Source organism: Dermacentor silvarum, chromosome 3 (assembly GCF_013339745.2).
Source record: "Dermacentor silvarum isolate Dsil-2018 chromosome 3, BIME_Dsil_1.4, whole genome shotgun sequence".
Lineage (NCBI taxonomy): Eukaryota > Metazoa > Arthropoda > Arachnida > Ixodida > Ixodidae > Dermacentor > Dermacentor silvarum.
Window position 1 is genome coordinate 193,147,794 of NC_051156.1, and position 18,835 is coordinate 193,166,628.

General features: G+C 43.8%; 1 protein-coding gene across 3 annotated transcripts in view; it reads right to left on the reverse strand.

The window, feature by feature from the left end:
* Positions 1 to 1,074: 1,074 nt before the first annotated feature.
* LOC119446378 (rab GTPase-binding effector protein 1) overlaps positions 1,075 to 18,835 on the reverse strand; it is a 58,177-nt gene continuing 40,416 nt past the window's right edge. For all 3 annotated transcript variants that reach the window (XM_049664102.1, XM_049664100.1, XM_049664101.1), the window contains 4 exons: positions 13,400 to 13,566; positions 11,995 to 12,111; positions 11,025 to 11,135; positions 1,075 to 9,015 (listed from right to left, as the gene is read on the reverse strand). In XM_049664102.1, coding sequence (XP_049520059.1) covers positions 8,848 to 9,015; positions 11,025 to 11,135; positions 11,995 to 12,111; positions 13,400 to 13,566 — 563 coding nt within the window. In that variant the 3' untranslated portion in view covers positions 1,075 to 8,847. The remainder of the gene's footprint in view (positions 9,016 to 11,024; positions 11,136 to 11,994; positions 12,112 to 13,399; positions 13,567 to 18,835) is intronic.

An 18,835-nucleotide genomic window follows, 5' to 3' on the forward strand; every position in this document is an offset into this window, starting at 1 on the left:
CTTCAAGATCGCCCGCTATTATAAACAATAAAACCCTTGCGAGGTGACTTATTGCTCACTGGTATGACAGAGCAACCCACCAGGTCACCAGCTTTGATTACACTGTTTCCGAGATCAGCCCAGTTTATTTGGCCAGACAGGCATCCATGCAAAGTAGGGAAAAAGAGTAGAAAAAAAGCTTTGCTTAAGTAACTACATAATTTAGGCGGGCTTCGTGATGTAAGCGTGATGCGGGCTGTCGGCTTCGACAATGGGGAGACAACACTCCCTAAGCTTTACAACTCCCAATATATAACTAAAATTACCGGCTCGGTCAGAGGAGCCCTCTCTAAAGGACACCAAGTTTAATGTGGTAAAGTAAAAATTAAGATTGTAGTAATAAACGGTGGTCAAACAAAGGATGTCTCCGGCTAGAGCCAAAGTCTATTGATGTCTTTACAAAGACACGTATTCTTGTCGAAGCATTTCTCTAGCCCTAAGCCAGATTTACACAGTGGTGAAATGCCACATCTCGTCACCATCATGTCACCAACATCCATCATGAGACAGCCATTTTTTCGCTGGTTTCTCCGCAAAAGTGGGATGCCGGTGACGTAGGCCGATGCTCTAAATGTCAACGTTATCCCATTTTTGAGGCGACACTGACGAGTAAGTGCTATGTCATGATGGACACCGGTGACATGATGGTGACTGGACACTTCATTGCCATGTAAATCAGGACTTGCAGATCCCTTGTTACCCATCCTGCTCCGGCGAGCCAGAGCGAATGCCAAAAAGTTGCAACATCCTACTCCCACGAGACCACATTCTGCATCATGACCTCACAACACTGTAACCTCCTGAAAAAAGAGTCCGAAATTAGCTGTCGGAAAGCTACCTTGTGAAATTATTTAGGACGCTTTGATGAGGCTTGCCAGTCTCTTATTAAGGTTTAGAGGATCAGGACCTTCTGTTAATAAATAGTAAAAAATATGTTAGCACTCCTTGAAGTTCAGTGCTTTTTCATTGCCCACATGCTTTTCTGCAGACTCTACCTAGAGTCAACATCTGCAGATCACAAAATCACCAACAAAATAATGCACAGAGAACATTTTGTTTTTCTTGATTTTCATTCTGTACATATTTACAGTCGCAATAAACCACAAACAAAATAGAAAACATACCCAAATTGCACATCTTTGCTACAACACGGCACAAAGCTGACAGAATTTTGCAGTTCCACACACAAGCCAGATGTGCATCTTTGAAATGATATACATTTCCTAGATTGTATTGTCTCGCCTGTACAGCGCCAGTGGTTCAGAACTCATCTCTCGACAAAATCACCATTTTCAAACTTCCGAGTTCAGCCCCACTTCCATGCTCCAGTGCACACACAAAAAAAATTCTCGTCACAAAACTTCTGCAATGCTCTATTTACAAACAAAATTAACAATAACTAACGGAATACAAACATGCAGCAATTTAGAGCAGCTCAGCTGTTTGTGACGAGAAATAAATGTTGTGTCGGCATTTTTCATTTAAAAAGAGAAACAAGTGAAAGACCACTGTATTGAACGATCAACCTGGCATAACAGTTGAGCAATTAATATATAGCATATGCTTAAGCAAATGAGCAATAGATCAAAACGACAGAGCGAAAAAATGCGTGCGCACCAACCTCATGTATAGCTCCTCAAAATAAAGATTCTGCTATCGCATTGTATATGTACAGTCCACTGCCTCGCACAATAAGTCAACACGACATGAAAAGTCCACGAAATCCAGTCTCAATGTTACTGGATTACTCTGTCAATTTTCAAACTCTGCCTTAAAGTGACACAGAAAGATGGCTCTTTTTCGTTGTCTTCCGTGCCCGGCAGGCATACTCCATTGCGCACGCTGCCACGCAGAAGCAGACGACGCAGAGTGGTTACATGTAGCGTGACCTCCGAGAATGGCTCCGACCGGTCGTTCAATCTTTCAACAATATCAACTCTCTCAATCTAAAAACCGAGCAGGTTGCTCTAAAATCATTATAGAAAAACAGCGCGGAAAATTTAGATACAGACACAAGAAGGGACTGAACAACACAAGCACTATGTTCAGTGCCTTTATTGTTCAGTAGGTGGCATCCAAATCCATGCCTTAGTGACCATTGCCTGTGAGTAACAGAAACAGATCTCTCAAAGGCTACGCTTTTACTGGCTGCCTGCGCCGGAATTGATTCGAAAACGGGAAACATGTCTTAAATGCCATGCTTTAGACACCACCTGTTCCTTTTCGAATCTACGTCGAATTTTTTTGCGCAGTTTATCTACTACGAGTTAATTTCTGTTGTACTCTTGGCCTCTTATATTGGGAATATGCATGCAATCTGCATGCAACGTTGCGCGCAAGTCCTCTCTCCGTCGTCTGCCGCTTGGTGGCGCAAGCGATGGCCTTTGCTCGGCGGACGCGGAATGCAACAAAATGAGGTCACTGTGTGCTGGGGACACTGCAATTCAGGCAAGCGCCAAGTACTGAACCAGCATCTTCCTTTAGCATAGATAACACTTCAGATTGGAACCCTCAAAGAGCCGTGGGCAAGGTCGGCAAAGGCGGAACTGCCTGAGGTACAGTTTTCCATTCGGTAAATGTCATACTATTTAAAAGAGCAAGCACAATAGCCAAAAAGAATGGCCACCATAAATGCACATTTCAGAAATAACGGCAAGACAAGATTCGATTGTTGACCCACACTTGCACACAGTCACAAAAGTGCTTACAGTGAAGGTGTGTTGAAGTGTATGTCTCCATAAACACAGCACCGTATCCACTCTCCCTTTTTTCTAAAGTCTCCTCCTTCGTCCGCGAAAATTTTGGTCTCGCCATTGCAAAGGCCCGGTACACAAGGTGCCGAGCACCTGCCAAGACTCGTGTTCTCAAAAAATACTATAAAAAATTGGTTTTTCAAGCAGCTAAACGCGCAGAAAAATGCCAAAATTCCTGACCGCTGTCATCAATTTCCACTGTTAAAAGAAAGAAAAAAAAAAAAACCTGCACTGTCTGCTGACAGAGTCGAGTCATGATTAAAGGTCAATGAATCAAAGTTCTTGTCTAAATGTTGTATACACAAATAAGAATGCAGCTCCTCTGCTCTGTGTACAATAATAACAAAAAAAGCACTCGTAAAGTAAAATATTGCATGCTAAAGTTGCACAAGACGAGAAAAACGTGACACCATTTGAGAACACAACATCGCTGCCGTTTCATGTTCATGTCTTCTCCTGCCAACATTCTTAAGCTTTTTAAAACTCTGATTATAACAGCAAATGCCTCATGAGTCCATTAACTGCAGAGTAATGCAGCTATAACGACTAGCCAAAGCTTTGTGACAAGATTGAGGCTGCTCAACAATTACAGCCAATGAGCTTGCAACAAATCCTCGGTATAGACGTAATGCCAGCAATACAGACGGCATAGAACTATTAAACAACAATGTGCTGATTAATAACAAAAGTGTGCAAAATAACTAGGCTAAACTTTTTGAAGACAACACTCCAGTTTAGTGCCTCCTTTCAAAACAAGAGGCTTTTCCGTGGCCATCTGCAGGCCAATACATACTGGAAATGGACCTTCAAAACTTGTTGCTTCACGTTGGGTCTGTTAACCAGACTACACTGTTACAGTGCGACGCCAGCGCACCTTTTTCTGCTACAATGCTTTATGCAAGTTTCTACAGCGAAACAAACGAGAGTACTTAAGTGCAGAGTTTTATACCACATGCTAAGCAAAATATAGATGCCCAGAATGTCCCGTGCAAGACAAATGAGAAAAACTGCTACCCAAAATGGGGGGAAAAAAAACGTACGAAGGAAACCAGACGCTAAGTTTGTACGCTCATGTATAATGTATTTGCCAAAAAACAAACTGAAATGCTAATGGGATTGCCCGTACAAAGCATTTTTACTTGCATCCAAATCACTGTGACTTGACCCACAGTGAATTCCCGAGTGACCAATGCAAGAAGATTTACAAGTGTCAAACCTTTGCCATTCTACAACTTTCTATGCTAATCTTAAATTGTATGTACTAAATAAATAAGGCTACAGAGACAAGAATGTACTACTATCGGCATAAACTGAAAACGTGAGCTTTGAAGTGATTAGCACCTTCTGCTGTATTTTCATGTTTGACTGTTTTGTGACAGCAAAAAGATCTGAGGCTAAACAATGCTTTGAAACCGCCAATTGGAAGGTTGCCCATTGGACTATTATGTAATTGCGTGTAGCAGCTGTTCAGATTACTTCTTAGTTGTTCGAGTTTCATCTTACGCCAATGGTACATCACAAGCGTCAACTTCTAACTATGTGGAAGGCCCTTATCTGAAGTTAAATTTAGCTGCAAGCAAAATACTTTATGCAACCAGCTGCGGGAAACAAAAGCAGATTAGGACACGTTCTACACAAGCGGTTGCGTGATGTACAGCGCTCAAAAATTAAAACGCGAACAGCAAGAAACTTTTTTACATGTAAATTTCTTGCGTTTCAATTTTTGAGCTCTGTACAATCCCTGCAAAGTGCCTGCGGTCTGTAAATGTAGTGCAGTCTAAAAACCGTTACGTCTGGTCCTGTATCGCACCTATCTTGCATTATTGTTGATTTCAACTTGTTCGCATTTCAAATTCATGTTGATGGTGTACATGCGCCTTTAGAGGATATGGAGCTCCTTCAGCCCAAATATAAAGAAAAAAGAGAGAGAAAGGAGCAGTCTCATCCAAAAGCGCTCAACAAAGACAAAAGCTAAAAGCATTCACTGCCCACGCACACAGTTTACACCAGTGCTCATACTATCACAAAGTTTTTAAGAACTGGTAAGAACCATGCAAACACAGAAAAGATAAGAAAAAAGTTGAAGATGCTAAAAAGATTTTTTTTTTTTAAGATGCAAAGTAGACAATGGACTGGCATGACCTTACAAGTGACGAGAAAAGCACACCAAGCTGTCCTCACAGGCCCTTAAAGACACTGCCTTGCAGGCCAGCTTTTTTGTTTTGTTTTGTTATGCTTAATCTTTTGACCTTCCATGCATAAGCACTCCCACTCAGACTACAATCAAGTGAATATCTATTCCTTCGACTACTCCTTGTCATTTGATGTCCGAAAAAAGCTCCAAGCAACATTCTTCATGTGACACAAACTGCTGAACCAGGAACACAATTTGCAGAGCTGCATAAGTTATATTGAAACATTCATAAACCAGTCACTTTCTTTTTTCTTTCTGTTAAAGATAAGCTTAATTATGGGGCCATAATATTTTTATGCAATCTTTTAAGCAAGGATCTCGCTCTAGGTAGTGTTCATGTGACATCACAAACACCATTATTGTCATCCTAATTACACACCTTCCACAACCCTTCTGAAGATAAGTGAATGGAAGCGACAATGCACCGATTTCTGCTGTGTTATTTGTTCAAGCCTACAGTGCTGGTGATGACATCAGCGCATACTCCTACAGATTGTGTTCTGCAACATTTCTTTTGTGGCATAACTGAGACATACATATACAAGTAATAATAATGACAAAAGACTCCTCAGGATCTGGTTTTAGTATACTGGAGGGAAATAATTGGCACACGTACGAAAAAGTGTCTTCACTTACATTTACTTTTTCATACTTGTGCCGATTATTTCCCTCTACTATATAACATTACATTTACACACACACACACATACACACACACACATATATATTTAGTACCAGTTATGCCACAAATGAAGTGACAGCCCTCAGATAAGCACCACAGCAGATTTTTCAATTAACATTTAACTACCAGGAAAACTCAATAAAAGGAAAGCAATCACAAACAGGAAACAGAAACAAAGCAGTTGATTACCTTACTGACAATGACTCTCTCACACTTTACTCTGCTTTGAAAGGACAATACAGTTTCGTAACTTCAGCATGCACAAGTCAAAGGCCAACATCACCACGACCATCACCAATCGCTGGAGTCTACCTGGGTCATTTACTGCAGAGGATGTTATAAGCGAACTTTCCCAAAATAATGTCACAATAAGAACCAAGGGCATACAAACACACAGTGCAAATCCTGCGAAATGACAAGACAAATGCACTGGCAAAGCTGGTCCAGTCAAGCAATGAGATATTGCAGTCACCAGGGTCACTAGGGAAGAAAAAACTACAAAATATGAAGACGGCTGTTATAAGCCAGGTTTTCCCGATGTTGTGCCAGTGTGTTCACATAGTTAAAACATGACGGTGCCATGAAATTACATGTGCAAAAACGACGAATCTTCCCCCCACCGCCAAGGAGGAGGAGGAGGAACAAACTTTTATTTAAACCAGCAGTTTAGTTGGCTGGGCCTAGGCCTCCCACGTGGGGACATCGAGGTCTTGCCTCTTCGCCGCCTCGCAGGCTTGCTGGGTAGCCCAGAGTTGGTCATCGAGTTGGGAGCTGCACAGGGCAGCGTGCCATGTCGACGAGAGGGTCATGGTATTATTTCCAATATCCCCACCGCCAATCATTTTTTTTTTTGACACCTCCATTTTTGCATCGACTAGTAAGGACGCCTTCATCACTTCAACGAACAGTACTGGTTCCCCATTTAAAGTTTAAAAAAATTTTCAGCCTTACTTTTATTTGTGACAGTACATGACCACCAAAACACAGGGCAGCTTGCCATTACGCACATTTGCATGAAGTCAGCATTACATGTACTACGCCACTCACTGATTAAAATCACTGTATAAATCTAAAAATGATAAGCTAGAATGTCATTTTTTGCTGGGGATGTCATGATTGAGTGTACAGAAGTTAGCAGATAGGCCGGGCAGGGCATCTGTGCCCTTTGTCTAGAGTATGCAGGCTTGGTCACCTGCAACCAGCACCGTCCCCGAGTCATGCCCTGACGCACACGTTGAAGCCAATCAAACACTCCAGAGAGCATTGAGTTCTGAGAATACAATGCAAATACCCCAGTGTACAACACATGGTCCCCCATAGCGACATGCAATCATCGTCCTGAATACTTTTAAAAAGGGATGTACGCCTAAAAAAAATTTTTTTTTTTTCACCAGGAAAGAGCTGCACCAGCGTACATGACTGGTTGCACAACTTTTGGCAGCGAAGGTGCCTGCAAAACATGAGGAACTCAAGACGGAGCAAGCGTGGGCCCACGACACTCAGCGATTACAACCGCCACACCGATATTAACACACCGTGCACGCAGTGCTTATTTACATATCTGAATACCTATAAACAGGAGCAAACTTCCTTTTTTTTTTCTGACCAGTTCCACTCTTATCGCCTTCTTTTAAGACAAAACATGATATCTTTGGAGCTGCCAAACAAAACCATCTCGCACTCTTCCACACCATCTTTCGTCAGCAAGATCAAAGAATCCTACACTCTGCATTACATTTGAGTCCTTCAACAATGCCAAACATTCAAAATAAAGAACAGCAAGGCAGGCAATGCAATGCCCGAGCCAGTTTCTAACGCAAGCACATACGGGACCTAAATTACACACCATGTTGCGGAACCAGCACCTAAATTGTAAACATAAATAGTGAGCTTCACTAGAAATAACCGTTTCTATACTAAAGAATAAATAACAGCTCAGAAATGCACTTCAACGAATAGTGTTTCACCGTGTCGCTGTTAAATGTGTTTATCCTAACAGTAGATTAGTAACAGGTGCACAAATTTGCGGGCACAAATGCCTCACGAAAACTGTCCGAGCTTCAGCTGCCCTAAAACAGCTCGCTAACAGTAATTCTGTACATCTAACCTTCAGCTTTCATCTGTATGCACAAACCACCGCTGTTTTCGTGCATTTTCTTACAAGACTGAAAGTGTGGTGCTCCTATAAACAAGTTTGCTCATCACAAGAAGCGGTTCACGCAAGTTCGATGACATTTTGCTCACGTCTCGCAAAATGCACGCTGGGGTCATATTTGATGAGGTGCCGCCGAAGACGATTGCTCGGCGTAAAGCCAGACACTTATGTAATAGGCTACAGCTATAAGGGCGGTTCAAGCGAAACACAAACCCAACTGCATAGGTAAGGTAGAGTCTTTTTTTTTTTACCGTGGGAGAGAAAAAAAAAGAAAAGATTTAACGAGTTGATGGAATGCTTGCCCAAATACTAAAGGGCGGCTACGTCTTAAGTTTTATCAATGGCCGTATATTACGGCGAACATACGTTATTTCACACACGACACCAATCCCGTACACTTTGTTTGACTACAGAAAACCCTTGCACCCGCCGCACCTTGCATGGCCCTTGCTTTTTTTTTTACAGAAGGCAAAAAAAGAATCAGGGTACAGGTTTCACCCTTTGTCAAGCGATATTATGGCGTACGAGGCCATCACAAACGAGCAATGACATGGCAGAAGTTATGCAATACTGGCAGCAGATCACTGCCAAAGACATGTAGCTGCTAAAATGATTTTTTTTTCCCATGAATTAAACGCAGAAGGCAACTCGCCCGCATTTCCTTCAAACCGCCCTCTTAGCATCTTTAAAACCTCGTGTGCACGAGTGGCATCAAAGGCTGGAACACGCCCAGCGGTAGTATAGCACCCAAACTCCGTGGCAGAGTCTGGCAACAATGATGGAAGAACTTGCGTGGCCCGAGAAACCACCTACCCGACCCGACAGACACTCCCCAACATCACATACAGCTGCTGCAACCTCGCGACAAAAGTGTACTGAAACCTTGCATTGCAGGCTGTTGGAGGCGGAGGCGATGCAACGGTTGACCAGCTTTTCCTCTCAGCAGAGCACTCGGCTCTTCACCGCTGATTGAGGTGGAATAGGTGCGATGAGAGAGAGAGGCGCAGAAAAAAAAAATAAACGCCTAGCTGGGAGTCTGAGGCGGCTCGCTGCTGAAGTAGGGTGCAGTGTCTCGGTCGAGCAGGGTGTGGCAGACGTTGCACACGGCGAAGGGGCGCAGCTTTGGACCCGACCGCACCACCCGGCCGAGACACTCGGTGCAGAAAATCTTTCCGCAATGGTTGCAGTGCGGCTGAAAGAGGACGAATCGGAGGAAATGTGTCAGGAAGGCTGCATGAGTTAGACATCGGGTGGCCAAAACCTTTAGAAAACTGCATCAGGGTCGCCAGGCTCTGAATTTGAAAAGCAGCCGCAGAAATCCCAGTAAGTACTAGGCAAAAAGTGTGCAGCCTATATATTATTTAAAAGAAAAAATAGCCAACAAAGTAGCCAAGCTGCCATCAAACGATCTCCACAGTATCTTCCCCCCCTTCATGCCAGTCAACACAGCTATAAGAGATGACTAGTGTGGATGTATACTTGCATTAACGTAGCCTTGAAGACTTAAATTTAGCGCAAGGAATAGAATGCAAAAGATTACTGTTTTTCAAGACCCAGTATTACTGACAAGGCTGTGGTGCTTGATAGTGACACTTGAAGTAGACAAGAAGTTGCCAATCAGCAAAGTAGCCAGTTTGGTGAAAAGTAACCAGGCCTTGCATCCCTGAATAGAAATAACTCTTATCACCATTTCTTTCTCTGGAAGATAATTCAGTGGCACTGCCCAATACCAATTAACGAGACAAGGCTTTATTTAGTTGCAAGAGCAGTGCAATCAGAAAGGCAGAGAGTCCGTGTGATCTAAAAAAGACTGCCTGTGGAGATGTGCATCAGATTTCTGTTTTGACAACTGTGACGAGCGTGATGGAAATGTCAACCTAAAAGCATGACATCCACTCCAGGATTCTACCCACAAATTTTTTAGAGGTGGACGTCTTGCAACCGGAGGGGAGTGTGGGGGGTTACAAACAAATTATCTTTTTTTTCCGATTCAACATTCAACAATTTAGCATTTTGGATGCATTAACAATCCGCAGTGGAATGGTAACATCCAAAGCCAGATTTTCTACCCAATGTAGACAGCACACACAAAGAAAGTGCAATTTTCTCAACTTTATTTCAGACTTCTTTGAAATATTTCTTCACAGTGATAAAAAAACAACAGCAAATCAGAAAAAACAACGAAAATTTGGCCAAATCAACCATTCTCACCCCTCAAAGTGGTGGGCTGTCAACCAGAGCAGTGGGCGGCATTTCCTTTGCCACCCACTGTCAAAAGAACCCTGGTGGCATCGATTCTCCAACTACTGAGGCAGAATGCTGCACTGTAAAATGGCAGCCAAGCTCAACACCAAGCATATGCCCACCCTTTTATCAGGACACACAAAAAATAATAACAATAAAAAGAGAAAAAAAATTTGATATGTGCGGGTCACTGAGTGAAAACGACACACAGAAAGTGTGACAGCAACCCTGGCTTTCAATGGTAGAGGAACCTCATCAACTTCGCTTAACACCTTTGTTTGCCCTTATTTACGCAAATTTAACCCAAAGTAACGGTCATTGAGGCTGGTGGTCAAAACGAAAAACAATAACAATGGAATTGCAGCATACTAGCGTTTAGATTAAAATAAAAAGCGTTCTAAGCATCAGTTAAGTAGGACTATCGCAAGACGCTCTCTCAACAGCTAAGACCAAAGTTCACAGGAAGGTGGAAAAAAAAGGGGGGGGGGGGGGAGGTTAACGTGCCAAATCCACAATCTGATTATGAGGCACGCCGTAGTGGGGGACTCCAGAATAATTTGGACCACCTGGGGTTCTTTGACGTGCACCTAAACCTATAAGTACACGGGTGTTTTCACATTTTACCCCCATCGAAATGTGGCAGTCATGGCCAGTATTTGATCCACCGACCTCGTGCTTAGCAGCCCAACACCACAGCCACTAAGAAACCACGGCAGGTGTACAGGAAGGTGGAGGCTTGAAGAGTTGAGCAGTAGTAAAACAAGGAATGTCGCTGGTACCAACGTCTATACAAGGTGACGTGTCTTCATCAGGGCATAGGACAAGACCCCTTGTGAGAACATAGGCACCAGCGACATTTCTCATTCGACCGCTGTCAATAAGAACATAGCAACATAAGCAATGTAAGTAACGTAGCAACATAGGATAACAGAGAGGCACTAGACCAACAACGCTCACCTTTTCCTTGCGAGAGTGCAGGGCTTTTTTACAGCCATTGCATTCATTCACGTCATCTTCGTGCTGCCATCGGACTTCACTGTCAGACTGCCGGATCTTCTCCAGCTCCACCTGGGCAGTGCACAGTTGGGAGCTGGGTGGAGTCTCAACAGCCTTTCCAAACGGAGGCATCACAGTGACAATCAACACAAAATGACCTATGCTACAGTGACATAGGCATGTCTCAAAACATATATAGTAAGTCAATGCTGCAGTGCTTCTTAGCAAGCCAAGAAGAACAAAAATTAAGCAGGAACCATCAAAGATGACTGTCAAAGCAAGTGAAGCTTCACAATGTTCAACTGTCATGGCCCGCTCTCGCCGCCGTCAAGCTTCTCGTTTTTAGTGCCGTAGAGCTGCTTCTTATACATGCTGCTTCACCTTTCATTGATCAACGGGACGCTACATTTCCAGCCATCTAGACAGTGTTAAGAAACTCCTCAACTCGGAGCACAGGCCACAGGAACACGTCCTTTCTGCCGCGAGAAAGCACTGGTGTGCACCGCTACAGCAAGATGATGTCATCACTGACGCAGCTGATCAATCGACAAAACACCCTAAACACACCCTCCTTCTCTCTGTTACACCCCCTCCCTCCTCTTCACAGTCAAACGATCACAGCATCAAAACTTGTCCCACTCATCAAAGAAAGCTAAGGTTAAAGAATATGTTCTTGTCATTTATCCCCCCTCAGAAACACAGCCACTATGATTGGGGATTGAACACGTGACCTTGTGTTCATCAACGTTCAAATGAAAATGTGCACACTTGAACTAGCACGCAGATCAGTGTCGCCTCGTAGTGCTGCGACCACTCGCTTATTTTTTTAAGCACTGTGTTTATTGTGTTCATCAACAAGAGAGATGAAACACACAGCAGTGCTAACAGATGACACACAGACGCCAACGGTCCTGAACTGGTGCTAGCATACCTGGAGGGACTGTGACAGCTTGACAAAGTCCCGCTGGACTGCCTCACTGTTGTCCAGTTCCATCTGCAAGGTCTGCACTCGACCTCTCAGCCGCGTAACCTCTTCTTCCAGTTTCTCCTGCATGGAAATAGCCATCAGCATGAAGGTGACATTGACACCAAAAGTCTTTTGGTCCAGACCAATAGCTCTCTTAGTTTTGTGCATGGCACGCACCTATCCGAGTGCCTGCAGTTTACACTTAGTGCTAACTTCAGAAAAAGCGGAGTACAATAAGCGCACTGGCAAGCGAAGCCAAGGACACAGCGCCTCTGACGAGCGAAGAATACTGATTTTAGTATGGCCTCACTAGTCCATTTCTGTTTTAGTGCCCTGTTTTCATTGAGCTTTTCCCAAAGCGAACCTTTTCTGACTTGCCAAGTAAACAATTATTTTAGATAGTTGGTGCAGTCTTTAAGAGCTGACTACTTCGCAACCCAGGTTTGTGCATTTGCGGATGTGGGGCTTTTGTACTGCAATTTAATACAGTTGCTTTCCATTTTTTTTAGCCTTGATGAAACCGATGCAATTGGTTGAATTATCCAGTGAGGTCGAATTAAACAAGAGGCAACAATAACACCAAAACACACTGCTCATTATTTGGAAGTATTCGCCCCAATTCTAATATGTCCCTAAATATGTCCCCTAAAAAGTGCACACAACTCTTCATGAGTTCTAAGTAGTAAACTAACATAAAAGCGATATTAGAACTTCTAAACAATGTAGAAATTGAATGCACACTCTATTTTTGAGCGAGAGAAACATAGCATGCCTCCGATTCTGGCAAAAAGAAAAAAAAAAAGAATGACAAAACTAGCAATGTTTACCTTCACAGAACAATACGTTTATTTACTTAATGTCCACTGTAATTACTCTCAGACAGCACTTTATCACTGTCTTCTTCCATAGAGACACGGGTTATGTATATGTCAGGGTGCTCCAAAGTTTCTCACTATTGCTTGCAGAGTTTGGACGGACTGAATGCCGATATACCCCCCCCCCCCCCCCTCCCCAACAAAATGTTCCAGCGCTCCCATTAACTGACTGTCATTCAAAAAACGTGCACTTTGTTTCTGAACACTACTGAGGAGCGCACGCCATGTCTGAAAGTATCTGACAATTTTTGCTACCCTTTCTCTCAGTGCCTGCTAATTACTGGAGCCCAGATTAGCAGAGTAGGTGACAGTGTTTTGCCAAACAGTATCCGTGATAGGAATTCAATACTTGATGCTTTAGACATTAAACGCATGTTGAGAAATCACAAGTTACAACAAAAAAAAAAAAGTGCCCTAATCAGAAATACCCCCTACAGAAGTAAAAAAAACGTTTTTTTTTTTTTGTGTGTGTGTGAGACAAGAAAGAGGCCTGCCTTTGTGGTGGTGAGCTGGTCATGGCCCCTCTGCAGTGAGACCACCCGCTCGTCCAGCTGGCTCTTCAATAGGGCCAGCTGTGCCTCGCACGCCTGCAGGCACTTCTCCTTCTGCTCTCGGAGCTGCCGCTCCTTCTCCAGCTGCTCACGAATGCCCGTTAGCAGGTCTGAAAGAGAGGACACCGTTCGAGCACCTGGTCCAAATCCATAGCCAATCAGTTGCTCCACAAAGGAGGACAGTGCTACAGTCAAACCTAGATATAACGTAGTTGTACTTGCAGCAAAAAACTTTGTTATATCGAGAATTTCGTTATATTGAGGTTTCATTAATTCAACAGAACTAAGATGTGGAAATAAAAATAGTTTGTTACGTTGCAGATTTTGTTAAATCAAGGTTCGTTATATCAAGGTTTCACTGTATTCTGTCCAGTAAGTAGTCAGCCTCTTCTCCAAGGCATGGGAGAGTAGTTAAATCCAAAGCCAATGAGCTGGCATTAATAGAGCACTAATGAGAAATAATGAGGAATGTTGAGTTAAGCTGTATTAGTAAAGTAACACTGCGCTCCTGCAACCACGAAACTGCCACTATTACCACGAGAGGAGGCCAGGTAAGCAAGAAAAACAGGCAAAAAAGATAGCTAGAAAGCGACGCCTACACGAGTTCGCCCACCAGCTTGCTGCGACATTGCCGATTTTGCAAGTCTACTTGGATCTGGTTCGCTGATTGGCAGCAAGGATGGACTATGTAGTATTCCAAAGGCGCAATATATTCAACCCTGCAAGTTTTGAGAACTTTTGCGGCACCAAAATGGGAGAAATGCGTGAAAACGCATTAAAATCCATGAGGTCACACTGGCATGCCAGCGTCTTTATGTAATAAAGTCCCTATATGGGAAAAATACTGCCATCTACTCTCTCCTCCGCCGTCTCCTCCCCTAAACCGCTTGTTTTTGTCTTTACTTTTTTGCTTGCGAAAGCAAGTTGATGGTTGAGGCGAAAAAAAAAATATATATATAAAGAAGTGAAAGTGCGCGCTATCATCGTCCAATCGGAGATACACGAGAGAGAGAAGTGGCATTGTTCAAAGGATTGCAGTACTTTTCCGAAAGTATATGGGCTTTATTACGTAAGACTCACTGCCATTACGCAAGATGCTCTGCCTCTACACAAGGTATACTACTTGCAATGTCACTGGCCATGGCATGTGACTTTGGTTAAGAATTCAATGCGGAATGCGGAATGCCACCACTGGATGTGCATTGCGTAGCGTAGCAAAAAGAGGAAGAGAAAAAAAAAAAAAGGAGGCGGGGTTCATCATAGGAACGTGACACGGTACCTGGGAAACGGTATGGGGGACGACAGGGAAGGAAAGCCACTTGCGGGCGCTATTCGAGGCAAAGGGGGATTTAAAGCACAATGTTGAGGTCAACTCCCGGCCATCTTTCCACGCGAAACTTGATCTGATGCTTGCTCCTGGCGGCATGGTAACAGGACTGTTCAACTTTGTCTATAACCTCCAATAATGAACCAAGTTGAAACATTATTTCGGCAGAACGCCTTACAACTTCCAGTATGTAACCAAAGTTTGCAATGGTGCCTGGTGAGGGGCCCTTTAACACTTTCCCGCCCGAGGGAAAAGCAGCAGTTTTTGGGTAGTCTATTAAATACTTTTTTTTACCCTATCACAGAGCATGCTTCATACTTAAGTGTATAGTTTCAAATTGAAGAAGAAATTTTTATTCTGACGGTACTAGTCCCAAACAAAATGTATATTAAAAAAGAATTTCCAAAAAATCAAACGAAGAAATTTGTAGAAAAAAAAGAAAGTTAAATAAAAAAAAATTGAAAAAGCTTGCGCTAAGACGCGCAAGGCTTAAGAACAGCGGTGCGACGATCATGTAGTTCCTGTAGTTTTACTAAGTTATTGCTAGGTTTTGCTAGGTTTTTGGTAGGTTTTGCTAAGTTTTGCTAAGTTTTGCAAGATTTTGCTTAAGTTTTGGTAGGTTATGCCAAGTTTCACTAGGCTTAGGTTAAGTTTCACTGGGCTTAGGCTCGACCATCTCCTGTTCCGGTCGGTTGCCCCACATTTTTTTGCAACACTCCTCTATTTTCATGGCTTATATTGTTTTGGCACTTGGCTAAGGCTTCCTCGGCTCTCTGTGCAGGATCAGCACGACGCCGGCGATTGTATTCTTGTTTGGCCAAGCGGCTCCCGCTTGGCAAAACAAGAATACAATCGACATTATTCAATCGCCGGAATACAATGCTACACGGAACGTTTATGGCAAGCGGAGCAGACGCGCTGCGCGCAGTGTCTGAACTTGCGAAGCTATTGCACAGCTAGTATGGGGTTGCTAGGCAACGCAGTGACGTCATAGCTTAGCAAGGTATTGTGGCTCGCGGCACAAATTACAGCCGGCTTAAACAGCTCTGCTGTTAAAATGTCATTGTTGCTTCGCACAGAAAGACCGTAAAAATTTTTCACAATATACATTTTCAATGCAAGGAACCTGTGCAATGTTCCAGCAAATATTGTCTTTCTATATAAAATATTTCTTCAGACACAAAAGAAAACTAACTCTAGTGCCTAGCCCTAGCACGATGTCAAGGTCAACTCCCGGCCATCTTTCCACGCAAAACTTGATTTCCTGTGCAGCCACCGGTAAACGATCCCGACCAAAAGATGTTAACCCCCTCTAGATAATAACTTTGACCTTTAGAACACTCAGGATATCATTTTATCAACGCACAGCAGATTTTAAATGGTTCAGTGAAGAAAGCGAAACTGCGTTCTGAAATCTGACGAACCAAAGTCCACAAACTCGTGCAGATGCATTAGAATGGGTACTAATGCGATGTTCCCATGCACGAGCGGCACACCACGTTGACGCCATCTTGGAAACTACGAGCGCTCATCCCGCCGACCACGCCCCTTCTCCAGAGGCGCTTTAAAATCCACGCGCGGCAGAAAAAGAAAACCGAAGCTGCCTAAATAGTTTCTAAATAACTGAATAAATGGAGCTAGCTGCCTGGGAGCATTTGTAAAGCGTCAAAATACGAAATTTGCACCCATAGACAGCGGGCTATCGATGGGATTAGGCACGGACAGGAAAGTGTTAACATGTACCCAAAGCAAGGTACACAAGTGTTTTTGTAGGCTCGGGCGCATTATTCAATATTTTCAAATATTCAATCATATAATGTCCCATTCAGTAATTGGTTTGGATTGAAGTTTTAGTATTTGAAATATTAAAAGTATTCAAAATGAATACCATATTTTCGTGCGCATAACGCGCACCAAAAATTCAATAAAGTTGGCAGTAAAGCTGGGGTGCGAGTTATACGCGAATTTTACTTGGAGGTGTGGCTTCACGGCCAGGTGGCTACACGGCAGCGCGGCGCGCACTGCCGTGTAGCCACACCTCGAGGCAAAGTTCTCCGCCATTTAGTTTCGTTATCTCCTAGGAAATCCTACCCTCTCCCCACCATGGCGTGTTGAAGATCCCTTCTCCCATCCATCATGGTTGTCCATTCCCCTCCTTTTTACAGGTCGACATTTTGGGTATAGCGAATAATGCACGCGGCACCGGCGAACTCGTACGTCACCTGTTCCCGCGGCACTCCCTCTGTTCATGCGAAGCGCTTCGCGATACGGCTGATAGCCAAATTGCCGTTGCCGATGCGAGTGCTGCTCCAACCGCACTGTTATCCTCAGTCGCGTGAATGCTAGCTGCGCCTGCGAAGTGATCCTATTTGCGTCAGGTGTCACGTGACTGATTTGTCCGCGATGGCGTCCGTCGTGTGAATCCAGCTTTATCAGCATCTCCGAAGGGGGGGGGGTCAGAACCGCTGGCCGATGGTACGATGATGTGGACGAGTCGTGTATCCGTGAAAGGACTGTTTTTGGAAAGATTTGAGCGTTGTTGCATACAGTTATTACTGCGGGTTATACGCGAAGATATATATTTTTTCTTTCCCGGCTGTTGCTATTGGGGGTGCGGGTTATATGCGGTGACGAGTTATATGCAGAAAAATACGGTAACTATAAGTGCTTCAAATGTGTACAATCGACAGTTTCGATTTAGGTGAGCTAATCACATCGCCATTACACGGCTCGCAGCAAAGTCAAGCCAAAGATGAAGAATTTGTTTACAGCTTTCAACACATTTTTTTTCAAGTTCAAACATTTCTGTGACCCGACCACTTGCTTTATTGGATCAATGGTTTGGATGCTGTACAATATCTTGCTCGATTTTTCAGACATTATTCACGCATACATTGTTGGAATGTGATTCAGGCTGTCCCCAGTATTTTCTCTTTCATTGGCAAGGTGGTTTCTCGACTTTCGACATTCTGAGAGCCATACAGCCTGTATGGCTGCTGCAAATAGATTTGCGTGGACTCGTCACCAAACCTTAACTTTGGTCACCGATACCCAGTGAAGCAGTGCTGGTTAGGCCTAACAGCCAAGGCAGTGTGGCCGTGACCATCTTAAGAAGTTTTACAACTATCGAGTGGCTCACCAGTGATCTGGCGCAAGATTTACAGACAGAAGTTAGAATGACAGCCACGGAAGTAGTGCCTGGGTTTGTGGGCGACCAGCCAAAAATTACAGCGAGCATGCCTACCAAGTTCATTTGTGTGTTTACTGAACAGAATGGGCTATGCTCGTGTGTAGGTAGAAAGCACAAAGCCGAATTTCCACAACACAGCCCAAACTGCCAGTGTCCCGCAGTCAAGGTTGCATGCAACATCTGCACTTTCCAGAATCTCAATGATACACGACACACATGAGGCCATGTGACAGGTAAAAGCGAAACGCCTCGTGGCCTCAACTATCACAAAATTCAAGTACAGCAAAATCTCGGTGATAGGAATCTCGCAGGGTCGCGTGAAATATTCGTATCACCCGAAATTTGTATCATCAAAACATGCACAAAATCAAGGAAAAATGAATTAATTTTTTGAAGAAAAAAATCCTAATAGTGGAACCCCGTTGATACGTTCCTCGCTGCTGCATTTTCCCGGCTGCTACGTCGTGTTTTCGTGGTCCCGACCTAAATCCCATTGACTTCCATGCATTAAGTCCTCTTGATACGTCGCCAATCTGTAATGTACCTGCATCTTACGCTGCGTTTGAATGTGGCGGTCACGTAAATTTAGCGGTGCAGCCAGCTTGTATGTTGCAACAAGTGACCAGCACGTTGCAGATATGGCGCAGCCGCGGGGGCACCGTATCTTGAAAGCGATCTGCGATGTGTGCAAGGGCGTGCCTAGCCGGTAGCTTCGTATGCACTGTGCTTTCGACGTTTCAAGTTCGTGTTGTAACGAGAGACAGTGCGAAGGTCAATTCGCTCGCTGCTACTGCTGCCACGCTTCCTTACAGCGTTTTGACTGTGAGTTTCCGCGGTCACTGAGCGAGATATGTTCATGTTT